At 67.9% G+C, this 20,624-nt stretch overlaps 2 protein-coding genes across 5 annotated transcripts; both read right to left on the bottom strand.

Moving 5' to 3' along the window:
* Positions 1-348: 348 nt before the first annotated feature.
* PDLIM2 (PDZ and LIM domain 2) lies at positions 349-6,874 on the bottom strand. Of its 2 annotated transcripts, none has more exons than XM_052805196.1 (10): positions 6,764-6,874; positions 5,057-5,163; positions 4,382-4,533; positions 3,934-4,003; positions 3,765-3,856; positions 3,626-3,671; positions 1,785-1,939; positions 1,321-1,466; positions 1,130-1,235; positions 349-988 (listed from the first exon to the last, which is right to left on the bottom strand). In XM_052805196.1, the coding sequence occupies exons 2-10, from the start codon at positions 5,147-5,149 to the stop codon at positions 793-795; spliced, it is 1,056 nt and encodes a 351-aa protein (XP_052661156.1). In that variant the 5' UTR covers positions 5,150-5,163; positions 6,764-6,874; the 3' UTR covers positions 349-792. The 2 variants fall into 2 exon arrangements, with proteins under 2 accessions (XP_052661156.1, XP_052661157.1); XM_052805197.1 differs by lacking the exon at positions 6,764-6,874 and adding an exon at positions 5,325-5,492.
* Positions 6,875-7,750: 876 nt separating this feature from the next.
* SORBS3 (sorbin and SH3 domain containing 3) lies at positions 7,751-16,348 on the bottom strand. Of its 3 annotated transcripts, none has more exons than XM_052806542.1 (20): positions 16,096-16,348; positions 14,583-14,672; positions 13,088-13,237; positions 12,870-12,975; positions 12,549-12,772; positions 12,412-12,475; positions 12,203-12,341; positions 12,000-12,093; positions 11,852-11,893; positions 11,655-11,741; positions 11,120-11,175; positions 10,029-10,153; positions 9,858-9,937; positions 9,724-9,770; positions 9,434-9,548; positions 9,228-9,353; positions 8,708-9,148; positions 8,521-8,600; positions 8,326-8,432; positions 7,751-8,239 (listed from the first exon to the last, which is right to left on the bottom strand). In XM_052806542.1, the coding sequence occupies exons 3-20, from the start codon at positions 13,193-13,195 to the stop codon at positions 8,178-8,180; spliced, it is 2,103 nt and encodes a 700-aa protein (XP_052662502.1). In that variant the 5' UTR covers positions 13,196-13,237; positions 14,583-14,672; positions 16,096-16,348; the 3' UTR covers positions 7,751-8,177. The 3 variants fall into 3 exon arrangements, with proteins under 3 accessions (XP_052662502.1, XP_052662500.1, XP_052662501.1); XM_052806540.1 differs by lacking the exon at positions 16,096-16,348 and adding an exon at positions 15,347-15,417; XM_052806541.1 differs by lacking the exon at positions 14,583-14,672.
* Positions 16,349-20,624: the final 4,276 nt, after the last annotated feature.

Genomic DNA, 20,624 nt, shown 5'->3' with positions numbered 1-20,624 from the left:
GAGCAGGGAGGGGACAGTCCAGCCCCATGGGGAGCCCTGACCTTCCTGGGAGCAGGGCAAGGCCGGCCAGCACCGAGCCCTCAGCATCACCAGAGCACCGGACCCCTGCACGGGGCTCCAGCCTCTTTGCACCGTGCCACGGAGCCTGTGCCAAGCTCTGGACCCCCCCGTCACGGGGCGGGGGGGGTCGCTTCCAGCTATAGGTGCAGGCAGGAGGGCTGCGGGGTCCAGGGTCCCTGCTTACACCCCGGCGGTGGGGGAAGCCCACCTTCCCCCAGGCCTTCGGTCTCAGCCCTGGGAGAGCACAGGCTGCCTGCCTGCCCGCCCCGCACAGACCAGACATGGGAGTGGAGCAAATATATATTATATTTATATAGAGATCTGGTTTAATATCTCCCTTTGCAGTCAGTGTACAAAGCGGTGCCAGCCCCCTCTCCGGTACCTAAGTGCTCAAGCGTCCCTGTGCCCCCCCCGCCACGTCCCCACTGTGTCCCCCGGTGCATGCAGCTGCTGCAGCCCAGGCTGAGAACCAACACAGCTCATCACACACGTGGACACAGCAAGGGCAAAGGCGGGCAGCTGCAGCGCATACCCCCCTCCTCGGCCATCTACAACCTGGTGATGCCCTCAGCCCCAAGTCAACACCCCCCCACCACCACCGCAGACCCCAACTCTACCAAAGCAGTGGGGCTGGCGGGGCGTCCCGGGGGGAGTGGGGTGCGCGCTGCTCCCCGGGATGTGGAGGGGATGCAGGCGGCGAGCTCCCCATTGCACCGTGCCGGTGCCTGGGGCTCAGGAGTGGGGGGACACAGGGGGGTTGGCGGGCCCCCCCAGGGTGCCCTGGTAGCGCAGGCGGGCGTGCTTCTCGCAGTAGAGCTCGTCACCCACCCAAAAGTGACCCCGCATCTTCAGGTTGAGGCCGCAGTCGGCGCAGGCGTAGCACGACGGGTGCCGGTAGCGGCCATCCTGGATCCGCACCGCTTGCGTCCTGGGAGAGACAGGGAGGGGGGGCATCAGCAGGGCACCCCGATTCCCCCCCCCCCCCCGCAGGATCAACCCTGCCAGGAGTGATGGCAGGGACCGATCCTGGCCAGGGACAGCCCCCCCTCCGGCCCCCAGCCCCACTCACGCGATGGTGCTGCCGCACTTCTCGCAGACGTGCAGCTTCTGGACGCCGGCCACGGGCTTGCGGGCGCTGGGCGAGAGCCGGCTGGGGAAAGGGGCTGCAGGGCCGGCTGCAGGGCCATGAGGCCGTCAGAGTCCCGCCACCCCTTCCCCAAGCCGGACCCCCCCATCTCCCCCACCCCATACCCTCCTCACCTCCGCCCTCGTCTTCCAAAGCCTCCTGCAGCAGGCGGAAAGTGCTGGACTGCCGTGGGGCCACCCGCAGCTCCCGGTTCTCCTGCAGCATCTTGTAGACCTCCGAATCCTCCTCCAAGCGCCTCATGGCCGGTTCCAAGCCCAGGCTATGGGACGGCACCCCGGGGAGGGGGGAAAGATGGGGGGGGGGATTCCCAGCACCCAGAAACCTGGGTCCGCCGGGCTGCACCCAGCCACCCGCCACCTGCTCCCTCCACCCTGGGGAGCTGCCCCAGCCTGCCCGGCCCTCCCACGTCCCTACCTGCCTCTTAACTCTTTGCACGGGTTCCCTCAGCAAGGCAGCACCCGCTCGGCACCCCAGGGTGTGAAGCCGTCACCCCGAGATGGGTGCATGGGGCCGGGGGCTTCCCCACCTCTGTGTGTCCCGTCGTCCCCCCCCCCCCGACCCCAAGTCCGCTCCGTACCTGTTGCAGGGGCTGGGAGAGGACGAAGAGCGACGCCGCTCTCTGCGCGTCTCCCAGGGGTTTGGGGGGGCCCCGAGCCCCGGTGAGGGTGGGCGGGGGGGTGGAGGCAGGATTGAGCCCGGAGAGCTGTTCTGGCGACTCAGGCTTCCTCGCTCCTGGCAGGGGGAGAGAGGTGCTGGGTGCCCTGGAGGGGGGCTGGGGGGCTGGCATGGGGGTGCTGCAGCAGCCCCCCCGGCATGTCCCAAGCCCGGGGGTGAGCGTGGCATCTCCTGGGCAGAGCTCAGGGATGGGTGCCTGCAGACCCTCCCTCTCCTCCCGGGCACCCTGGGGACACCCAGACCTGGCTCAAGGGCTTTTTCCAAGCCCCGGTCCCCACAGGGATGGGTGCTCTGCCTTGCTCTCCAGGAGGGATGCAGGGATGCTCCGTGGCTCTGCAAGGGGCGGCTGCTTCTCCCCTCCCGTGCTGGGGCCAGCGGGACCCCAGGGGGGCCGGGGGCAGCACCCCCACCGCTCCCCATGCCGGTAACCCTACGCCTGCGCCCGTCGCCTCCCCGGCATCTGCTCCTGCTTAGCGGCCCCGGCGAGGCAGGAAAGGCGAAACCCCGGCTAAGTGGAAGCCGATGTTCCCGGGAGCAGCCGCCACGCAGATGCAAACCCCGGCAGGAGCCTGGGGACAGGGACGGGGACGAGGACCCCATGCCCGGATCCCGTGGAGATGCAGAGGGGCAGCGCCGGGGCTCCGCGGGGTCACGAGCAGGCGAGTGACGAGCTAAAATTAGGCAGGGATGGAGCCGGGCGCCTTGGCCTCATCCCCACCACCGCCGACCCGCCCTGGGATGCGACGAAAAGCGTGGTCCGAGGGCAGCCCTTCCCTTCGCCACCCTGTTGGGCAGGGGGTTTGGGGCACGGCGTCCCGCACAGCCCCAGCCCCACGGCGGGGTGCTGTGGGGCAGGGAGGGACTCTCTGGGGCCGGCACCAAAGCAAATAAAGGGCTGGGGAGGAAGGAGGGAGCGGGCAGCCGGAGGAGCCAAGGGGCGGCCGGGGCCGCAGCCAAAGGCAGCTGGGAAGGGCCGTGCTCAGGGCCACCGCGCTTCCCAATTTGGGCTTGAAAAACAAGAAAAAAGCAAGCGGGGAGGGAGGAGAGGAGGGAGACGCCAACCCCAGAGCCAGCGGCTGTCCCTTGGGGTGCAGCAGCCGCCCGAAACCGCGGCGGGGAGGGATGGGGCGACCGCGGGCATCCCGGGACCGGTTCGGACAGTGGGGGAGGCATCCCGGCCCCCGGGCATCCCAGCCCCGCTCCCCGGGCATCTCACCGCGACAGGGGCCGGCGGGCACTGCCCTGCCAACGCCCCAGTTCCCCAGGCTTATGGGTGCAGGGCCGGGCCTCCCCAAACTGGTTTGGCCTCCCCGGGCTGGCGCCGTTGCCAAGAGGCGCCGGGTAGGAGCGAGCAAAAAAAAATCCCTGGCCAGGTGTGCCGGTGCCCGCGGGGCCCAGGGGTGCCTGCCGGCGCGGCGGGGAAGGCGGCCGGCGGCACCGGTGGTGCGGCAGACGCGGTCCCCGAGGCAGAGAGGGGCTGGGCGATAGCGTGGCAATGGGGCTGCAAAGGGGGACGCTATGGGGCTGCAAAGGGCGATGGTTTGGGGTTGCAAAGGGCGATGGTCTGGGGCTGCAAGAGGTGATGGTTTGGGGCTGCAAAGGGCGATGCTGTGGGATTGCAAAAGGCAATGGTCTGGGGCTGCAAAGGGCGATGGTTTGGGGCTGCAAAGGGCGATGACGGTGCCTGGATGCTCCCCAACACCTCTGCCTGGCCCCACACAGCCCCCCCGGCTCCCTGCTCACCTGGCGGAGGCCGGGACAGGCAAACTCCTTCTCCAGGGGCTGTGAGCTGGGGGGAGAGGATGGAGCCGTCAGGTGAGACCCTGGCCGGATCCCAGCCCACCCCCCCCCCAGCCCCCCATGCAGCCGGGTCCAGCCTTACCTGCCAGTGCCGGGCAGGGGGCTGAGGGATGCCGGGCTGGAGTAGGAGGCTCTCAGGGCGTCCTGGCTCTCCTCCTGCATCCGCAGCGTGTCCTGGGGAGGGAGATGCCAGCAGCTGAAATCAGCCCTGGGTGGGGGGCCAGGGTGTGTGGGGGCTGCCCGGGGCTCACCTGGAAGCGTGTGGCCAGCCTCTCCGGTGAGGTGTCCCCGTTGGTGTGGCTGGGAGGTGGCATCGGGGACCTGGGGACCAAGGGAGAGCGAGGGGTCCTGCATCTGCCCCAGCAGCATGCAGCCCCCGTGCACCCGTGGCATGGCACGGCACGACCGTTCCCCTGTAGCCCCCCAGGGAGGTGGCGAGAAGCAGCAGCCCCAGGCTCCCAACTGGGACCAGTCGGCCAGGTAACGGCTGCCAGGGCTGCCGAGCCTCGTCACCACCTGACTCTTTAATTACAGAGCCGGGACAGGCTCCCGCAGGGATGGCACAGCCCCAAGAGTCGCCAGAGGGGAAAAACAACCGGTGCACACGTGGTTGGGGACCCCAGCCCGCGCAGGGACAACGCATCCATGGGGCTGGGGGCCCAGGCGTCCGGGCTGCCCACCTCCCATCACAGCACCCACCTCTCCACCTGCAGCTGGAGCTGCCCAGGGCTCTGCTTGATCTTATTCTGCGCCTCCACATTGAGCATCTCGGCCGTGCTCTCTCCATTGATGGCGACGATGATGTCCCCCGGCCGGAGATCGCCCGCAGCCGCCTTCCCTTGCTCCGTCACCTCCGCGGAGAAGGGGATACGGGGACAGTCCCGGTGTTATCTCAGAGGCGCTGGGGGCAGTGAGACCCCCGCCAGCCGTCCCTCGGCCCCGCGCATGCCGGAGGGATGCGGTGCAGCATCCCCACGGGCAGCCCTCGTGCACCGCCGTGGCCAAGGTCCCGGCGCACGGTTGGGCGCAGCCAGCTCCGCGTCGGTCCCCGAATCCCACCCCGCTGGGATGCTCCCACCCTCCGGCATCCCCGTGGCCCTGCCAAAACGGTGCCAGACCCTCCACCGGGGTGTGCACTGGCGAGGGGGGACCAAGGCCACGGCAACAACAGACGGAAACTCGGCGCAGCCCTGCCCAGCCCAGGGGCGGCATGAATCCCCGCGCCATCGTCGCCCGCCGTGGGGCCGTTCCCACGGAGCAGGATCCCTCAAGGACAATAAACAGGATCCGCTCCCCGGAGCAGGCCGGTACGGCGCCCGCCCCGGCGTCCCGGCAGCCCTCCCCGGGGCCAGGGGGCAAGTGGGGGGCTCCTACCTTGGAGACGGTGATGGGCTTCCCAAAGTCTCTTCCCCCGGTGATGCGGAAGCCCCAAGGGGCTGGGCCGGCCAAGGTCACCATCACCGGCATGGCAGCGGGCGGCTCTGGGCGGGCAGGGAACTGCGGCGTCAGGAAACCCCGGGGTGCCGAGGGGACGAGGCAGAGGAGAGCTCTCGCCTTCCTCCACGAGGCACAGGCCGGCAAGACCGCCCGCCGGAGGCCTCCCCCCGTCCCCGCTGCACCCCAGCGGCTCCCAGCCCCGCACCCCGAGGGTCCCCGGCACTGGGTCGATGGAGACCGGCAGCGCCTTCCTTCCGGGGAGGGATCCGCGTCTTCGCGCCGTCGCAGGGTGCCGGCGGCCACCGCCGCTTCCTCTTGCTGTCCCGGTGCCCCCGGCCGAGGCTGGTGGCTTCCTCCCCTGCCGAGCCCCCCACCCCGGGGATGAGGGGGTCCCAGGCACCCCGCTAGCCGGCTGCGGCCGTGCAGCCGGGGGGACGGGGCAAGCGAGGTCAAGCCACCGGCCCCGGGGCCTTGAGCAAGGCAGGAAATCTGTGCCGCCTTGGCAGCGAAGCCGGCGGCTCGCGGCACGGCACGGCATGGCCAAGCCGGCGGGGTTTGGAGGGGAGGATGCGGCTGCGAGGGCAGCCAGCGGCCGGCGAGGGAAGGATCCCGCTGCTCACCGCGGCGGGGTCCGGAACGCGCAGGAGGGCTGCAAGCACCACCACCCCGAGTGCTTCGTCTTGCAGCAAACCCACGCCGGTAAAGGATGCTGAGGATCCCCCGGGGGTAGCGCGGGGTCCCCACGGCACGCCAACGAGCGTGGCAGCCCTTGCCTTGGGTGGGATGGGTGGGAATGGGCAGCCCCCTCCCCTAAATGTCAGGTCTGGCATCCCCGCTCCCTGCCTGGCTGCCTGCACCGGCCCATCCCGTCCCGTCCCATCCCGCCGCAGCCGGCAGCCGGCAGCCCAGCCGGGCCTGATCCCGCCGGCGCAGCCCCGGGGTGACCGCGGGAGCCAGGCACCCCGTCCGCAACCGCCGGGAAAGGCATTTTAAAAATCCCAAGCGCACAAAGAGGGGCTTGAGAGGCTGCCCGGAAGAATTTCCTGGGCTGGGCTTCCCAGTGCCGGGAGGAAACCCCAAACCCTCTCCCCATGCCCGGCCCCGCTCAGCATCCCTGGGCAGCGAGGTCTGCCGCCCCGGGGGACCCCGACACCCAGCTGGGCACGACCCCCAGGTCCCCCAACAGTCCTGCACCCCTCCTCTGTCTCCTGCACCCCTTCTCCAGCCCCTGCACCCCTCCTCTGTCCCCTGCACCCCTTCTCTGTCCTCTGCACCCCCCCCCCATCCCCTGCACCCCACCTCCGTCCCGGCTCCGTGCCCCGGTGCACAGCGACGCTTTTGTGGCCGTGGTGGCTGGCGGTGCCACTTGGCACCCCGCGAGGCGTGACGGCGGGTGACAGGCGATGCCAGGAGTCACAGGGGACGCGGGGGTATGGGGGACACCCCCCCCCCCCCACCTGCGGGACAGGCTATCTGCACCCCCCCCCACCCCCTACCCGAGTGAGCAGCACCCCGGGCATCCCCGGGACCCCCAAAAGCTGCATCCCCGCGGGACGGGCACCCCCCGATAGCCGGTAGCATCCCTGGGCTGGCACCCCCCGCTCCATCCTTCCCCCCCCCCCCCCCCACCTCGGTCGCACTCACCGGCGGGCGGCCGAGCCGGGCGGCCCCGTGGGGCGACGGAACGGAGCGCGGCCCCGGTAACGGCACCGCCTCCTCGGAAGGGGCCGGCGGAGCCCAACGGGGCCGGGCCGGGGCCGGGCGGCGGCTCCGCAGCGCCGTCTGCGGGCACGGCCGCCCCGACGGGGCGTACGGCACCGGGCACGGCTCGGTCCGCTGTGGCGGGGGACCCCCGGGTACCGGGGGCTGGAGGTGGAGGGCGGGGGGGGGGGGGGGAATGGCCCGCGGTCCCACGCAGCATCGCTGCCCCCCCCCGGGGTATCGCTTGACCCCACGCCGCGTCGGCCCCGCGCGCCGTCGTGGCCCCGCGTGCGCCCCTGCGACGGCGTCGCGGCCCCGTTGCAGCCAAACGCGCGCCGCTGCCGGCCCCCGCGTGCGGCCTTGCGGCTCCGCGTGCCCCGTCGCGACCCCGTAAGCGCCACTGCAGCCCCGCAGGCTCCCCCGCAGCCCCACATGCACCACTGCAGCTCCGCGTGCCCCGTCGCAACCCCGTAAGCGCCACTGCAGCCCCACAGGCTCCCCTGCAGCCCCGCATGCACCCTTGCAGCTCTGCGTGCCCTGTCGCAACCCTGTAAGCACCACCGCAGCCCCGCATGCACCCTTGCAGCCCCACATGCCCCTTCACAACCCCATAAGCACCACTGCAGCCCCACATGCACCATTGCAGCTCCGCGTGCCCCATCGCAACCCCTCATGGGCACCGTTGCAGCCCCACGTGTCCCCTTGCAGCCCCCCCCCCCCCGCACCATCGCAGCCCCATGCAGCGCTGTAACCCTGCACAGCACCGTGGCCCCACAGCGTCACCGCCACGCAGTATCACGACCCCACGGAGACCACCACAGCCCCTCATGCAGCCCCACACAGCATCCCACGGGCTCCTGCCCCACATTTCTCCGTGGGCACCATCCCACCGGCTCCCTCCCGTCCCGGCACCACCAGGCTGGGTCTCGCTCGGGCTGAGCTGAGCTTTAATGATGGACAAGAAGCTAAACGCGACTCCCAGGCGTGTGGCACGGCCCCAGACCGGCATCTCGGGTCACAGCCGTCATGGTCAGGCCTGGCACCGGCCAGGTCCCCCCCCGGCACTGGCTGGAGAGGGAGGGAGAGGTACGGCCACCAGGCCGGTGGGCGATAAGGCACCAGGCAGCGGTGAGGAGGGGTCGGGTTAAGGCACTGGGGTGGGGGAGACCCCCCCCACGCAGGGGGGATTGGTCCCAGTTAGAGGCAGCCCCATAGGGGCGGGAGGGAGCTGGAGGCACTTCGTCCCCGTGGGGGGACACGGAGGGGACACGGCGGGGACGCAGGGTGCCCGAGGCAGGACAGTGGGGAGCCCCCGGCCCCGCACCTCCCACCGGGCTCCTCTTCTCAGCACCGCCGGTCACACCGGTGCCACGTAATTGCCGGGGAAAGTGCCGAATTTCTGCGTCCTCCTGGACACGCCTGGGGGGATAAAGGCAAGGAGAGGTGGTGAGAGGCCATGGTGGCATCCTGTCCCCGTCCCCGTCCCCGTCCCGGCGGCTACATACCCACGAACCAGCCGTCGTCGCACTGCTGCATGACGTCCACCCGGTCCCCCTCCAGCAGCTCCAGCTCGTCGGCGTTTTGGGGCCGGTACTGGTACAGTGCCCGGTACCTGCGAGACACAGCGTGGCCAGAGCCCACACCACCACGGGTCCCGCGTGGGGACACCGTGCCACGGTGTCGCTCCTGGCCCTACTTACGGGGTCCACTGTATTTCGGAGCCGTTGTAGGACGGGGCAGGGTCGGGGCGGGTGCTGGTGGGTGCCCCCGGGGCCGTGCGCTGCAAGGGGGGAGAGGATGGGTGCAACATTACGGGTCAGCACCCACATCCCCAGCGGTCCCCGGGCACGACGCCGGGGCTGGGGGCTGCGGCAGGGGGTTGCTCACCTCCTCGGGGGGCCAGGTCGGGCACCAGGGCTCCTGGGGATGGGCGGCCGCAGGGTGCGGGGGGCCGGCGGGGGCCGGCGAGGGGCTCGGGGCGCCGGCACGGGGCGGCTTTGGGGAGGGGGGGAAGGCGAAGCCAAGGTGGCGGGGTGAGGACGGGCACCCACCGGCTTCGCCGGGACCCCGCTCTGCCGCCCGGGGGGAGCTGGCGGAAAGCGGGGGGCCCCGGGGACCGGGCGAGCGCTGCAGGGACGGGGAGCCGGCCGGGAGCCGGGGGCTGGCGGAGGCGGGAGAGGGTGGGAAGTCCTCGGCGGTGGTTTTCACCCGCGGCTCCTTCAACACCTGCACGTAGGTGGCGGGGAAGATGCCCTGACGGCTGGTGCCGGAGATACGTCCCTCGTACCAGTTCTCATCCACCCGCCGCACCAGGCAGACCCGCTCGCCCTGCCGATGGGACGAGAGGACGGGTTAGCACGGCGCGGCGCGGCGCGGCGCGACGCGGCGTGGCACGGCACGGCGGTACCTTGCGGAAGGAGAGCTCGACGGGCAGCTCCCCTCGGAAGTTGTAGAGCGCCAGGGCTTCGCCGTACTCCAGCACCTGGATGGTGGGTGCCTTGATGGGCTTGGGCACCTCTGTGGGGGGCAGAATCTGGGGAGGGGGGGACGTGGGTGAGGGTCAGTGCCAGGCTCTCCAAGCCCGGCTGCCCTCTCTCCGTCCCCGGGGCTCACCTCCACGTAGTTGGAGGGGAAGATGCCCACACGGCCGTGGTGCTCGCCCTCCAGCCAGTTCCTGTCCACTTCCTTATGGATGTAGACGATGTCCCCCTTCTGCAGCGTCAGCTCCCTGCAAGCGGCAGCGCTCAGGGACACTGCTCGCGCCAGTCCTGGGGGGGGGCACCGACCCGTCCCCAGCCCGGCTGGCATGACCACCCCGCATCCTGGGGCTCCCCCCGGTCCCCATCCACCACCTGAGGGACCGCAGGGCCACGGCGGGGACCCCCAGCAGCACCATCACTTACTTGGGTGATTCGGCTTGGAAGTCGAACTTGAGGCGAGCGGCTTTCATCTACGGAGGGAGAGGAGCGGTTACGGGGGGACTCCCCCATCCCAGCCATCCCCGATCCCATATGGAATGGGACCATCCCGGCCTCACCTTCTTCTCCTCCCTCCTGACGGCCTCCGCGGGGTCCCCCATGTCGGACAGGCTGGGGAGGGTCCCTGGCCTGAGGGTGTCTGCAAAGAGCGGGGTGTCACCAGCCGGCAGGGCTGGGGTGCGTGGGGTACCCCATGGCACGGCACAGCTCGGGGTGGGTGGGGGGCTCACCTCTGCCGGGGGCTGCACGGCTCCGGTCACTGGCCAGCCCCAGGCCACCCCGCTCCATGCCGGGGCTGGCGGGCGGGCGGTGGGTACCGGGGGGGCTCTGCAGCCGGCGGGGTGACGGGGGGCTCCTGTGGGGTGACGGCGGCTCAGGGCAGGGCTGAACCCCACATCCAGCCCCGCTGCCACGCACCCTCCCTGCTCCCGACCCCACTGCCCTCCCGGGCCAAGACCCCCGCGTCCCCCAGGACCAGGATGTCGGGGTCCCCCGGCTGCGTCCCTCCAGGGTCTCGTCCCGGAGGCAGCCAGGCGGGACGGGTCCAAAGTTTGCCGGCAGTGCCGGCGGCACGTCCCGGCTGCTGCGGAGCAGGAAGCGGGCAAGCCGCCTGGCTAATGGATAACCCTGCTCCTGGGGGGCATTTAAAGAGCCCAAATTCCCATTCCCACCCCCAGCCGGGATAGGGGGTCGGGCAGGGGGGCAGCCAGCCCTCCAGCCCCCATGCGCACCCCTGAGGGGTTACGGTAGGTCCTACAAGAAGCGGAGCACTTGTTTGTTTGTTTTCCTCCCGCTGCCGGGACAGGGCACGGGGCCGTGGGGATAACCCGGGGTGCCCACCCTATCCCGGGGTGCACCGGCACCCACCGACACAGGTTTCCCCTCCCCGTGCCAGTGGCAGTGGGGACACGGGGACATGGCGATGGGAATCCAACCGCCGTCACCTCCCCTGGGACTGAGCCAAACCTTGGGACACGGCGTCCCCGCAAAAGCTGGATGGGGGAAAGGGTCAGCCCCAGTCCGTCCCCGTCCCACCCACTGGGCAGCCGGCCCGGCGCCGGGGTCCCCCACCCGTGGCAGGGTGTGGTGGGGGCGAGGCGGCCAGCACTGCCACGGGGGGGGCTCCGTGGGGGTCCGTGGGGAATGCGTGGGGACCCCCAACCCGCCGCAGGAGCCGGGATGCTGGAGGGATGGTCCCGCCTGCCCCCCCCACCCCGACGTGGGGCCCTGTCCCACCGCTGCCCCCCCCCGCCACGAGTGGGGGGTCCGGGGCAGCAGGATTTGGGGGTTCGGGGTGCGGGGAGCAGTCGGCTCTACTCACCGAGCCGCCGGGGAGGCCGGAGCAGGGGAGCGAGCGGTGGGAGCAGCCGCCGAGCTCTGCCGGAGAGGAGCGGGAGGGGGTGGGAGAGAAAAATTAATCATCCAAGAGGCTGAGTCTCTGCGGGAAGCGAGGGAGTCCAGCTCCCGGCTGCGCCGAGCCAATAACCGCCGGACAGACGGCGCGGCGAGACAGGGTCCTAGCGTCCCACGACCACGGCCACGGCGGCCGGGCCACGGCCACGGCGACGTGCCGCCGGGCAACCGCGCGTGCATCCAGATGGGCACGCATCCAGTCGCACACGCATCCAGCCTTGTACGCGCCCGGCTGTGTCTGCATTATTCGGCTGTGCACGCATCCAGCCGTGCCCGCATCCCGCCACGCGCGCGTTCGAGCCTTGCACAGAGGCTGGATGTGGGCGCAGCTGGATGTGCGCGCCATCAGCCCTGCATCTCCCTTCAGGGCCAGCCAGCCCAGGGAGCGATGAGGGGCAGCAGGAGAGGGCCAGGCTGGCACGGGTGGGCAGGGGCCGGGGTACCTGGCAGGGATGCCGGCGCATCTCCATGGCCCTCATGTCCTTGTCCAGCTCCTCGCTGAGCTGCTCCAGCTCCCGCTCCAGCAGCACCTGCGTGGGCAGGACGAGGCTGGCACTGCCCGCACCCCACGTCCCAGCGGCACGGGCACCGGGACCCCCCGCTGCCACCCCCGGCCCCCCACCTACCGTTGGCAGCTTACCTCAATGGGCTGAGCCCGCGCCGGCGGCACCGCGGCGGGGGGCTGGAAAAGGGCAAGGGGCCGGTTAGGTGTGCGCACACCGCGGTTGCCCACCGGCATCCCTCCGTGCCGGGGCTGAGCGGGGGCCGGAGCTGCCGGACCTTCCTACCTGCTGCGGCTGCTCCAGCACCGAAGATTTCCCCGGTTCGTAGTCAAAAATGCTGCCGGGCTCCGCGGTGGCACCGGTGGCACCCCAGCTGGTCCTGTGGGGAGCCAGGAGGAGCTCAGCCCCCTGCAGCCCCCCACCCCGTGGGCACCCACCGGGGTCAGGTCCCCAGGCACCATTTAAATGCCGCCCTGTGCTGCGCTCACCAGTCCAGCCCGTTGGGCATGCTGGGGGGCTCAGCCGGCGACGGCCCTTTCCTCCGCGGCTCTTGGGGGGATGAAGGCACCGTGGTGGGCGAGGGGCCGAGCTTACCCGTGGGGCGGCGATGGGCATCCCAGTCCGGCTCTGCGGGGATGGAGGAGAAGGTGAGCGGGTGCCGTGCCGCGCCGTGCCGCGCCGTGGTACCGGGACTCACCTGGCAGCTTGCGGTGGATCTGTCGGAACATGCTGCGGTACCAGTCACGGGGCCGGTCGACGCTCTGCGGGGACGTGGCAGGGTGGTGAGGGGCTCACGGGGAAGGGGGAAACCCCAGCCCCGTGCTCCTGACTCACCGAGCGCGAGGCGATGGGCATCCCCGTCTCATCCACCGGCCCGATGCCGTCGTACTTCACCCAGCGCCTCTCCCGCCGCTTGTTGTCCTTGGTCCAGGTGGCCGACCAGCCCGGTGGCCGGGGACAGGCGGGGGCAGCCCCGGGGCCGGCCACGGAGCCGGCGGGTGCCGGGGTGCTGGGTGCCTTCGCCTCCTTGGCCGGCCAGGTCTGGTACCACTCGCTCGCTGGGGATGAGGTGGGCGAGGGTGAGCCCTTGCCCTCTGCCGAGCATCACTTGGGGGAGCCCGTGGGGACGTCCCCAGGGATGCTGGGGACAGGTACCTGAGCTCCTGGGGGCCGCCTGGCCACGCTCGGCCGTGCCACAGGTCTCCAGGTCATGGAAGTCGAAATTCAGCGTGTTGGAGCCGCGGTGGCGGATGACGGGCACCTGCGGCACAAGGAGGGGGCTGGCGCGGGGGCAACACGGCGGTGGCAAAGGGATGGAGGCGGAGCAGCTCCCCAAACCCCCCGGGCATGTAGCAGCCCCCGGCCCCACTCACCCGCGTTGCTGTGTGCTGCAGGGGCAGCCACAGCGGTGGGTGGAAGGGGGAGATGTCCTCCAAGCCCAGAGCCTGGCCGGCGTCGGGGGGCAGGAGCTGGCCCGCCATGGCCGTGGGGTGCCGGGACGGTGCCCCGGGAGTGCCCGTGCCCTGTGGGCGAAAGCGGCTGCGCTCATGGCAGATCCCGTCCCTGCCTGCTGGATGCTCCCCTCCAGCGGCTTCGTCTCACCGGGCTTTGCCGGAAAGCTGGGGGCTCCGGGTGAACCCCATCCCAGCCGCATCCCCACCACCGGAGACCGTCCCCTGTTATTCAGAGGTGCAGGGGACACCGCGGCGGGGTGACAACCACCGCGGCACCGCACCCAGCTTGGGCACACTCAGGGTGCCGGGGAAGCGGCTGTTCCCAGCCAGAAACAGCCCTGGCACGGCTCCCCCATGTGTTTTCCATGCGGCCTCAATCCCGCCATGGCCAGATCCGGACCACCCGGCCCCTCTTCCCACCCCAGCTTTGCACCACAGATGGATCCAGCCCCTCTGGGCTTTTTGGGGAGAAAACACCCCGGGGTGGGACAAGGCGATAGCCGAACCGCCTTGCCCATTGTCCCGGCATCCCGGCACGCCGTGGTGGGATGCAGCCGGCGCCGGTGCCCTCCCGCCCGGGCACGCGTCGGCAGCGGAGTCGGGCAGTGCCGCGCTGGGAGAGCTGCCAGGGCCGAGCCTCCCCGAGGCCGAGAAACACGAAAAGGCAGAAATATTTCCCCGCCCTGCAGCGCAAACAGGGAAGGGAGAGGGAAAGGAGGGAAGAGGCGGCGGGAACGTGCGGCCAAGCCCGGCACCACCCCGCCGGGAGGGCGATGTGCCGTGACTCACCGCCGCACCGCGGTGCCAGGGCCGCAGCACGAGCTGGGGGGCGGCTGGGGGGGGACAGGACCCCCGTAACGGCTCCCGACACCGTTGCTGCGTCGGCGTGGGATGGCTCCAGGGGCTGAGAGCAGCCCCGGGAACTTTTGGGGGGACGCCCGCGTCCTCGTTCATGCCCCAGCATCTCTATCCCCACCGGGGCACTGGCATCGCCCGTGGGACTCACGGATGCCACAGGGGACGCGGGTTGAGCCCGACGCCGCGCAGACCCCTCCTCAAACAGGGCAACCGGTGCTGCTGGGGGGCCGCTAGCCTGGCACGGTGCCCTGTGTGCCATCCTCGCAGGGCTGGGGACCCCCCCCCCCAGCTCCTCGCTCCCGACACCGCCAGAGGCTCTGCAGCCCGCAAGATTAATAGTTATCACCACCGTGGGGAAACAGGCCCTGGGAATGACTTGCCCCGGGGCACAGAAAGTGGGGTGCATGCTCCCCCCCCCCAGGGCACCCCAACCACTGCCACTCCATTCCCAGCAGAGTGCCCTCCCGCAGCCCCGTCCCGCTCCCACGGACTGTCCCCCAAAGCCTGGCTCCCCGTCGGTCACCCCCTCCTCGCCAGCCCCCGAGCCAGCTCTTACCTCCTGGGTGCTGCCAACCGGGGGTCCCTGGGCAGCGCCGGCCTCGGGAAGGCCGGGGGCCTGGGGAGCCCCGCGGCAAACGGGACGGAGCTGCGAGCGGCAGGGAAGAAAAACGCACGGCGTAAATTTTGCCGGGGGAAAAGAGAGGGGTGGCCTCAGCGCATCATGGGTGGCCGGTACCGAAAGACCCCCGGCAGCATCCCCCCTCGGCCGGGTCAGCAGCCGCCGTCCTCCCCGGCAGTGGGTACCCGTGTGCCCTGGCCCCCCCCTGGGGTGCACTCACCACCCCCCCCCAGCGCTCCCCGCTCTGGAGCGGGGCCGGCCCATTCAGAGTTTCCAGTGACATTTCCAGGGACGGGATCCAGGGAGACGAGCCAAGAGGCTGAACTCATCCCACGCCCCGCGCACGCGTTCCCGCGCACCCGGCCCCCGCTTATGAAACGGGGTGAGCCTGGCGTCGCCGGCCCCCCCCCCCCCCCGCTGGCAGCCACCCCCCGCTGCGATGGAGCCGGGGGCTTAGAGGGGTTTTTGGGAGAGGATGAGGAGGGAAGTCCCAGTGGAGGTGGGGAGCGGAGCTCCATGTTCCCATAGCCCCCCGAGCCACGGCATGAGGGGGGGCATGGTGAAAGCAGAGTCCTCGTCCTCGCTGCCGCCTGCTTTCCCACGGGCGACCCTCCATCCCCTCCATCCCCCAGGGGTCTGGGCATTGGGGACCCCCATTTAACACCTCCGTGCCCTGCTCTGCGGGTGCCCCGTAAGCCCACCTCGTCCCCGCCGGCAGCGCCCATGTCCCAGCCTCCACCGCTTCCTTCTCGCCGCTCCCCGAAACTGCTGACAGCCCCGAAACGGGGCAGCCCCGGCCCTTCCTCTATCCCACGCGCTCCCACGTGAGCTCAGGCCTCTGCCCCCACGGGAACTCGGGCGGGAGGACGGTGGCTTTGCTGCCAACCGCCAGCCATCCCTCCGTCCCCACCAAGGCACCCGTCCCTTGCCAGAAGGCGCTGGGGACGACGCTGGGGACACCGGCCCGATTGCGGGAGCCCTGCCTGGCCCCAGTGCTGCACCCCGGGGACAAAGGGGACAGGAGCGGGTGTGCTCCCGGCTGCCACAGCCCTGGAGGACGCAGCTCCCATCCAAGAGCCGGGACGGCTCCTCCCGTGGACCGGTGCAAGCCGGAGACACGGCAGGGAGGAAGGAGGTCGGGGACGGGAGCTGGTCCTGCCAAGGAAACTCGGGGACACAAGGGCGGAGAGGACAGCAGGGCCTGGGGCGCAAGCACGGGCACCCGGGGAAAGGGTTAAACCCTGCCAGGGGGACCCAGACCCCATCCCTGCCCGCCAAAGGGGGTGACGGTCCCCATCCAGCCCACTGCGTGCCCGAACGACGTCTCTGGAGGTCACAGCTCCCGCCGGCAACGTTTTCCTGGGGGCAGCTGGATCCCGGCCACCCCACACTGCTGCAGCCCACCCTGGGGGTCCAGCTCCCCCCACTTCCAAGCAGGGACCGGACTCACCTCCACAGCCCCATGCACCGTCCCCTTGCCGGACGAGCGGCCACCAGCGCCTGCCCTGCCTCCCAGCTCCCAGCACCAGCCTCCGCTGGCGGATAAATATTTAACGCGCAGCCTGGGACGGGATTAACAAAGGGCGAGTGTTTCCTGTTTGCTCAGCGCGGCGATGCCAGTCGGGAGCGTGCGGCCAGGCCGAGAGATGCTCTCTTGGTCAGGGCTGTGGTGGGCAGCTGCCGGAGACCCTCGCTGCCGACACCGGTGCCGTGCCCCGTCCGCGCCGAGGGTCGGGGAACGCGGGGCTGGGCAGCAAATGCTGGGTGCAAGGCACGTTGCTGGCAGCTCCCCCCCTTTTGATGGAAACACCCAGGAAAGGGGTGGGAAAGCCGGAGCATCCCTTCCCCGGTCGCTTCCGGCAGCTGGGAAGCGGGGACAGCTGTCGCACCGCGGCCGCGCCGGGCTTTGGGAGCGGCGGTGAGGAGCAGGAGATGGCACACGGATTGCACGTGGTGAGCGAAACTCGACGGTGAGATGCTGACCCAAGCGGCTCTGACTGCAGGTGCTGCAGGGGAGAAGCCAGATGTGGCAGCCACAGCTGGGAGCCAGGTCACCCCCCCCCGGTTCCCCAGCCAGGCAGGGAGCAGGCGATGCCGGAGCCAGGACCGCTGCCGGAGCCAGCTCCTGCCCTCCTGCTCGGAGGGCACAGGTTGGGGATTCCCATGCAGGAACCAGGCCGGTGTCGGAGCTGTAACCCGGCAGGATGGATCCTGGCCAGCACGAACACTGGGGCTGCTCGCCGAAGCGCTGCAAGCCCACGGCGTGGAGGGGGCACCACGCAAAAAAGGGCGAGGAAGGAGCCGGCGGGGCTGAAACAAGAGGCGGCAAATACCCTCCTCTTCCTCGTGGCACCCAGGAAGGCAGCAGGAGGAGGGTTATTGACTCAGCCAGCGGCTGGAAGGATGGAGAGGCAAGGAGAGGGAGCGGAGAGCTCTCCAACAAAAGCGCCCGGGAGCGACTTCACAAGTGCCGACGTGCCGGGGAGGTTGGGAGACGCCGTCTCGGCGCTGCCCTGGCCCTGGAGAGGGGCCCTGAGCGAGGCAGCGGCTGTAAAACAGAGCCTAAAACCTTTCTCCCTTCCTTCCTGAAAGCCAGGCAGCACCCGTGGGGCTCCTTGCCCTGCCCTCCACCCCAGGAGCCAGGCACCCCAGTGTACCCCAAAATAAACCATAGCAGAGCCGAGTGACTGTGTCAATTTTTAACTTTTTTTTTTTTTTCTCCTTAAAGATGACTTCCAATTTACATTAAGACAGTTCTAACAAATTCATTCCTTGTTCACAAAAAAAAAGAAATTATATTAAATAATTTCTGCCAATAAATAACATTTTCACCATTTTTTTTCTCCTTTAAACATAACTAAAAAAAAAAAAGCAAAAAAAAAAAAAAAAAAGAGGAGGCAGTCTCCAGGCAACGGGCGTATGATCCTTCAGCATCGAGAACCCTAAAATCACCATCACTGCACCCAGCACGTGTCCCGTGGGGCTTCAGGTCCTCCCTGGCAGAGGCCGGTGGGCCTCCACATATCCCTGCCACCACCCCTAGCTAGGTCAGGTCTGTGCCCGAGTGCCGTGACAGGCTCCCGGGCTGGCACGGGCAGCAAGAGGTTCTCCCAACGCCAAAAAAAAAAAAAATTAAAAAAAGAAATTTAAAAAAAAAAAAAAAAAAAAAAGAAGCTTGAACTCAACCCACCACCCAACCCATTGCTGACTCCCCTCCTTGTTACATGCACCTTGCTATAACATGCAAAAAAACCCAGGCTGCGAGGCCAGCCTGCGGAGGAGGCGGCTGGGCTTTCCCCGGGGCCGGTCGTGCTCCTTGGCTTGCATTCCCGGAGTCCTGTTTGCCAAACTCCGGGTGGCAGCCGGGGAGGGAAAGGGACAGGCGGGAGCTCTGAGATGAAGGGTCTTGAGACGTGCATAGCTCCGAGGCGCTGGCTTTGCAAGGGGGGGTGGTGGAGGAGGAAGGGGGAAAAAATCTGCGTATTTCTGGCATTTTTTTGTTTTGCCGTGGTGGGGATTGGGGCAGGGCGCTCTGCCGGGATGAGTGAGGGACCTCGCTAGCGCTCCGAGGTCTTCATCCCCCTCTTCCCCAAAAGCTGGGGAAGAGGAGATGGGGTCGCTCGGCTCGGCGCTGGGGAAAGCTCTGCCTTCCCCGCAGCTCCTGCCGCCAGCCGGGGGCTGTGCTTGGCAGGAATGCCAGCACGGAGAGGGTTACACGGATGAGCGTTAGTCAGTCGAGGGGGTAATTAGCACCCACGCACCCCATCTCTGCTGCTCCTCACCCCCTCGGGAACTCGTGTCAAGGGAAGGGGGGGACCAGCACCAGCGTTGCTACAGCAACGGGAGCCTGTGCTTCGCCTGGCAGTATGGCATCCATACGTGCCGCCTGCCATACGGCTCCCGGCCAGGGCTCCCCGTCGGTATCCACCAGCCCCTCCTGGGATGGGATGCTGCAAAACTGCGGCCCCACCAGCCACAGGGACGTTTTTGGCAACACCCAGCTCCAGGGACGGGGGGGGGTCCCAGCTCCTCGCAATGCTGTCAGCCCCCCGTACGCTGCAAGGACAGCAAACTGCGAAGCACAAGGGCCAAACGGGTTTTGGGGAGGGGGGCTGGCGATGCTGGAGCACGAGAAGAAGGTTGGGGGACAAATCGTCAGCAAAGCAAATCCCCCTCCGCAAAGGGACGGTCCCTGCTGAACCCCCACGCACGGGCTACCAGGCTCGGGGTACGAGCATCCCCCCCCGTGGCACCCGTCCCGAAGCTCCCGACTAAAACTGCTGCTTGGGTGAGATCCCAGCCTGGGTCAGAACAACATGCCCGAACATGCACGGGCAGCACCTTTGCACGGTTTGCGCTCTCAGAGGAAGATACCACACATCGGCTCACTGTGTTTCAGAAAGGATGCCGTTAAAAAACAGAAGAAATACTCACAGACAAAGGCAATTGGCCCCACGCCTCATATGGGGTTAGAGAAGCTTGCTCAAAACATCTCGCACTTTTTGCAAAGCAGTGGGCGTGTAAAAAAGGGAAAAAAAAAAAAAAAGAAAAAGTGGAGGCATGCGACTCAAAAGTCTCTTGTGAAAACCCAGTGGTCTGTTCACAGATACTGTTTCCTAAATAGCTGGCATGAAATTAAGTGACGTATGATTATAAGACAATTTGAAAGCTTCCTGCAAAGTTGCTGTTTCTCCTCTGTCGCTGGAATCGCAGCTTAGGGCCAGAGCACAAAGAGAAGACAGCAAGATCCAGAGAAGGGGTTGGCAAACATCCCTTATTAGAGGCTAAGCCCGCTCACCTGCTGCCCTTCCTTGGAGAAAGCACAATAGAGAGTTAAGTTGGAAAAGAAGTGAAAGCTGGCAAGGGATTTGCTTCTGAAAGCTGCTGCTTTGACTCTGTGCAATCACAGACAGAAGAGGACGTGGCTCAAGTGACATGCAGGGAAGGGAAGCGACCAAACGGGAATCTCACAAAATCCTTTTTCAACACTCACTCCAGGTCAAAGTTTAAGTGAAAGAACGAGGCTCTGCTTAACAGATCCAAGCTTCGAAACCCTTGACACAGCAAAGGGGGAGTCCTCTGGAAACCCTCCTTTCACCGGGAGATCCCCCTCCCTCTCCAGCACTGCACAAACACCCTTCCAAAATTTCTGCCAGATCCACTCGGTTCTTCTACCTGCCAACCTACCGTAAAACCATCCTCCCTCCCCTGCAGCCGAGGGAGGGACGCGCTTCCCAAAACCAGGGGCTTTTTAGCAAAGCCGCCTCACCGCTGGCCATCAGCCAACAAGCCACATCTCTACAGAAACGAGCAGCACCATCACCCATCCTTCCCCAGATCTTTATCACAAGCCGGCAAACCCCTTCCAGCTGCTTGGAAAGGCTGATGTGCCCGCAGCTCCTTTGGAATAGCCTCTGGCTAACAAGGTAATGGACAGCAGGGTAAGCCCAAGTCGACCGCAGTAAGTGAAAGACCCCCCAAAGACACATGCTGGATGACTGGGAGGCGATGCTGGCTTAGGGGAGACCACCGCCTACACCCACCGCTCAGATACTGATCAGCAAGGGCCAATTTGAGAGCCGGGCACGTGGGAGTGTGCCACAGGCTCTGCGGTATGTGACGGTGGTAGCGGGGTGTCTTTCTGTCCACAGGTTATAAATCACACCCTTTTTCCTTTAAAATTCAGGCCCTGCAGATTTCCCAAAGACCTGCTGATCACTAGAGACAGGAGATAATTCCTCTGCTCTGAATCAGAGGGATTCCCAGAGGGATTTCTGCTGGATGGGCAGCCCCAGCTGACCAACTCTGGCGTACAGCTGGCTGCACTGAATCGGAACGGCCGAAGCTTCGGGAAGAGCTGCAACAAGGGGCAGCACTTCTCCCACCTGCCTTCCCGTTCTTAGTAAGAGGTTACGTTTTTGCTTGGGGCTCCACTGGAATAAAACTGAATTACTGAAGGAAAAGGTGCTGTGATTGGTA

Source organism: Harpia harpyja, chromosome 13 (genome assembly GCF_026419915.1).
Source record: "Harpia harpyja isolate bHarHar1 chromosome 13, bHarHar1 primary haplotype, whole genome shotgun sequence".
Taxonomy (NCBI): domain Eukaryota; kingdom Metazoa; phylum Chordata; class Aves; order Accipitriformes; family Accipitridae; genus Harpia; species Harpia harpyja.
The sequence above is the reverse complement of the archived record's forward strand: the minus strand, read 5'-3'. Positions and strand labels throughout refer to the sequence as shown.